We start from the raw sequence: 4505 nt of genomic DNA on the forward strand, positions 1-4505 counted from the left end.
ATATGAAACACTGACAGACAAATAATTTAAGTGATTATAAACCTACAGAATATTTGCTGTAATGAAATTGGGGTCAATGACAACTAACAAACCTGCTTTGAGCAATGTCCAGAATATAAAATTAAGGAAATGATTTTTTGAACAATATTCATATTCCTCCTTCTGAAGCAACACAGCATGGACATCACCATTCCCAAAACAGGGAAACAACTGCTTGTTAAAGATTGATTTTTGTGCAGAGCCAAAGAAAGAATTTTCAAAAGAGAAGGAGCATAAACACCAACTTCAGATAAGAATTGATCCCATGTAAATTGCATTAGATCAGATTTATTACTGGACCTTAGAAGCATTGAATTGGCGTTATCAGAACATAAAGTGGTCAGCTCCTTCTTAATCATCTTCCAAATTTCTTCGACCATTTTCGAAGAGTAATTAGGGTGCTTTAGTATCTGCTTAGCAACAGATGATGGTGTGCCTCTTACAACCAAATGAACAATTTTACCACGTCTAGGAGTAGGAACATGGGTTCTTGGTTGGGACTTGTATCCAACGACAACCTAATAAAATTAAGTGGTGAGAATGAATTTGATACTATACCAAGGAAAATTTAACTCTTACTGATAATGGAGCAGCTCTTTTCTGTTTCTTTGATGTTGGTGTGTGCTGTTCTTCTAGATTTCGTTTAGCAGGCTGGGACCCAGGCTGATCATTCTGAGCAGATTGAGCCTGACTAGTGTGTGCCACCAAACCAGCAATTCTATTGGTAATGTTTCCTTCCTTCAGGGAATCAATGAGCTTCTTTTCTACATCACTAAAATGAGATAGCTTAGTGCAGCATTTAGAACAGAGGTAAGTAAGTGTTCCAGCCTTGTCTGATACGAGAAGATTGTGTACATCTACTACTGTAGGACTTTCTTCCGTCTGAAGAACCTTTTCGATTAAATAAGAAAGTGCAGGAATCAGCTGGGAATTACACTTGGACTGCAGTATTGCTCTTCTCTGAGGTACAGTTGCCTTAGCACAGATTATACAAGCCATAGCAGCTAGCTACAACACAACAAGTTAACAACAGTTGCATGCAGGCCCGCCCGCATGGTTCGGGCGTGGTCAAATTATTTAGCATTATAACCAATCAATTATTACGTCACTACACTATAATTATTACGTCACTATAATTAAGCTGCACGAGTTGAGGAATGGAATGGAACCAGACTCCTACCCCGCCGTCTAAATGTCAGAAAGGGGTGGAGTCTGGCACCGCCAGACTAGTCTCGTCCTCCAAAAAAGCTGAATTTAAATTGAGTAAACAAAGAGTTAATTTTATGATGTTATGTAGGCATGGTGTAAAGTGCAGAAATTAAAAATGGCGGAGTTTCTGTCCAGCAAATACTACTCAGAATCTAAAGTTTTAAAGCTAAAACTCATCCTAGAAATTTTGTGGTACGTATCATTGTTTATAAAATGCTGTGACATGTTTATACATTGTAGAAGAAGACCTAGTGGTATAGAAATTACTGAAGAGGCTAACTGTATTAATTGTAATGGAATTCTTATAGACCTCCTCAAGTGATAATTGCTTACATATAAGAATACATACGGCATGGGCGGGGTAATTAGGGGTGTGGTTAGATGCCGCCATTTTGGACGGCAACATGGTGTTTCACTGCTGTGCATTTGGATGTACTAATCGCCAAGGAAAAGCTGGAATTAGGTTTTTTAGATTTCCAATGGACAAAGAGAGACGAAATAAGTGGATTGCAGCTATTAAAAGGAAAAACTGGGTCCCTTCTGAGTATTCAAGGCTCTGCAGTGCTCACTTTATCACAGGTATTATACATACATACAGGCTGAGCCAGCCATGGATATCATATTTTGCTTTTGTAGGGAAACACTCTAAAGACCCTAGTCATCCAGATTATATTCCTACTTTGTTTGTTTTTAATAATCCAGTAAAAGGAGCTGGGCAGCTACTCCGCTATAAAAGAAACATATCTAGACGCAAAGAACAATTTTTTTATCATCGTATTTTAACTAGAAAAATTGACAAGTGAGGGATTGGTCGTATGAATCTTTTACATATTGTTTTCTGTAGGAAAAGGGTATCTAGAGTTTCTGATAAGGAAAGTGCCACAGATACTGGTAATTGTGATGAGGTTCTTGACAGTCATGATGATGCTAATGACGATGAATATGATAATGGAGAGATACTTGAATATGATGATGAATACGACGAATATGAATATGACGATATGTATGCATATGGAGAGATGATCGATGACGAACATGTGCATATGCTCAACAATGAACATGGCAAAATGATCAACGCTGAATGTGAATGGGGAGATCTGATCGATACTGAATATGATGATGGAGAGATGATCGATGATGAATATGATAATGGAGATACGGTTGACGATGTGTATGAATTTGAAGATATGATGGATGACAAACATGTATATATGCTCAACAATGAACATGGAGAAATGATTAATGCTGAATGTGAATGGGGAGATTTGATCAACACTGAATATATAAGCAATAACTTTACTGCCAGCAACTTTGAAGAAGTGAGTGTGGATGAATCTGAAGATTATAAGTATGACGACGAATTTGAAAATTTGAATCTAAGTGAGGAAGAACTTGATTGTGACACTGATAACTATCTGGAAGAAAGCGATTTTACATTGGTCAACAGTGGTGATCGAGAGGAACAAAGTATTGATGAAGAAAGCAGTCAAGAGGCTACTTATACGGGAAGGATACATGAAATTGACTTAGAATTGGAGTCGAAAGAGATTGAAATAGGAGAGTATCAACTTGAAATTGAGCAACTAAAGGAGACCATTACAAGATATGAGAGGAAACATGTGTCAATGCAGGAGAAGATATCTTTACTCACACAGGAAAATGCAATGCTAAAGTCATCCAATAGTCAAGCACAATGGCTGAACTTCAGTAATAGTCGTTCTATCTTAGCATTAAAAGCAAACAATGAGATTTTACATTTCAAGTTGGAACGCCATTCATTTGGGGCAAGCAGCATTAAGGACAATGACAATAAAACAAATTTCTACACAGGACTTCCAACATACAAACTATTTTTATGCCTCTTCAATCAGTTAAAACCTCTTTTTAAATCAACTATTTCAAGACACCCTCTTATAGATGAATTCTTTAATGTTAGATATGTAAACAGTAGTCACTCACCCAGCCATACAAGAGCAATGAGCATTTATGATGTCTCCATTCAGCTGCAGACCAACCCAAGCTATGTGAGGATGGTCGTTCATTCTTTGAGATGGCTTTACTTTGGCCTTCAGTATGCATTTGTCAGTTCCAGGAATAAAGAACAAGAAGACAGTCTGCACCCATCCACTATATTTTTAATTTTAATATAAAATGTTCATAATACACTATAAAACAAACAAACCTTATATAATAATTGTATGCCTGAAGACTTTTGTATGCTTTGAGCTTCTCTTTAGTGAATTGGCCACTGAGGTGAAGTTCTATCAAGTATAGATACATTTGGCCAAATTCTAGTTTAGGCCATTTCCTAGGGTCATCAATCCAATCTATATCTGGAACCTGAAGAGGATCCAAAGGAGATAAAGACGAATTATTAAACAGGAGATCTATCTTTATCTGATATCTACTAGCCATGTTGCCGTCCAAAATGGCTGCTTTAAAATTTTTCGAAATTATTTCTCGTGTAACCACGCCCTCTACCGTAAGTAGTTCTATGACGCAAGCAATTATCAGCTAAAGAGGTTTATACTGGATGTGAGTAAGATTCCTGCAGATGTACAGGCTAAAGGTGAGATTAGTTTTTCTTTTTTTAGATTTTTTGAAGTGTGTCAAGTTATGGTTTTGTTTGTTTTTGATTTTTTCATTTTGTAACGTGTGCATGCGGAGCCTGAATTACACTCAAGCAGTGTTTAGACATTGTGCCTGACTATTGCTTAATTTGATCTGCCATTTTATGACGGTTTTCCACAGGATATTGGCATAGTCCTCATGCATCCTCAGGCTCTTGTCCCAGTACTTTAGTACAGGGTATTTAGCCAAAAAATCACAAAGAAGTCTCTATTCTCATAATTATTCATTAGTCTCGCGTAGCCAGACTCCTCCCCTTTTTGACTTGGGGGTGGTGGGGAGAGAGTCTGGTAGACTGCCCTACATCAACTTGTTCAAAGGGCGACCGTCGGCTTGGTCAGTGTGACCATAGATACTGTGGAATCTTCAAGATTCCTGATGATTAATTATCGATTATTAGTGATTATTAATAATTATTATTCATGGATTGTCAAACTATAAATACAACCATTTTATTATTTTTGTCACGAGTGAAGAGTGACGACTGTTGTTGGTACTGTTGAGAGAGAGGAAGGTCTTTGACCTATTTCATTCAAAAAGATATTTGGAGTATCGACTCCCCAACCTGAATTTGTTGTCAACAGTCAATTCTACGATCCAGTTCCCCTATCGGAAGGACGACGGTGATA

At 37.4% G+C, this 4505-nt stretch overlaps 1 protein-coding gene across 1 annotated transcript in view; it reads right to left on the reverse strand.

Moving 5' to 3' along the window:
* LOC109588327 (uncharacterized) overlaps nt 1–1060 on the reverse strand; it is a 2415-nt gene extending 1355 nt beyond the window's left edge. Inside the window, exons 1-2 of the mRNA XM_020004502.1 lie at nt 619–1060; nt 281–557 (exon numbers count right to left, since the gene is read on the reverse strand). Coding sequence (XP_019860061.1) covers nt 281–557; nt 619–1038 — 697 coding nt within the window. The 5' untranslated portion in view covers nt 1039–1060. The remainder of the gene's footprint in view (nt 1–280; nt 558–618) is intronic.
* Between the last annotated feature and the right edge of the window lie 3445 nt (nt 1061–4505).

This window comes from Amphimedon queenslandica, unplaced genomic scaffold (assembly GCF_000090795.2).
Source record: "Amphimedon queenslandica unplaced genomic scaffold, v1.1 AMPQUscaffold_12158, whole genome shotgun sequence".
Lineage (NCBI taxonomy): Eukaryota > Metazoa > Porifera > Demospongiae > Haplosclerida > Niphatidae > Amphimedon > Amphimedon queenslandica.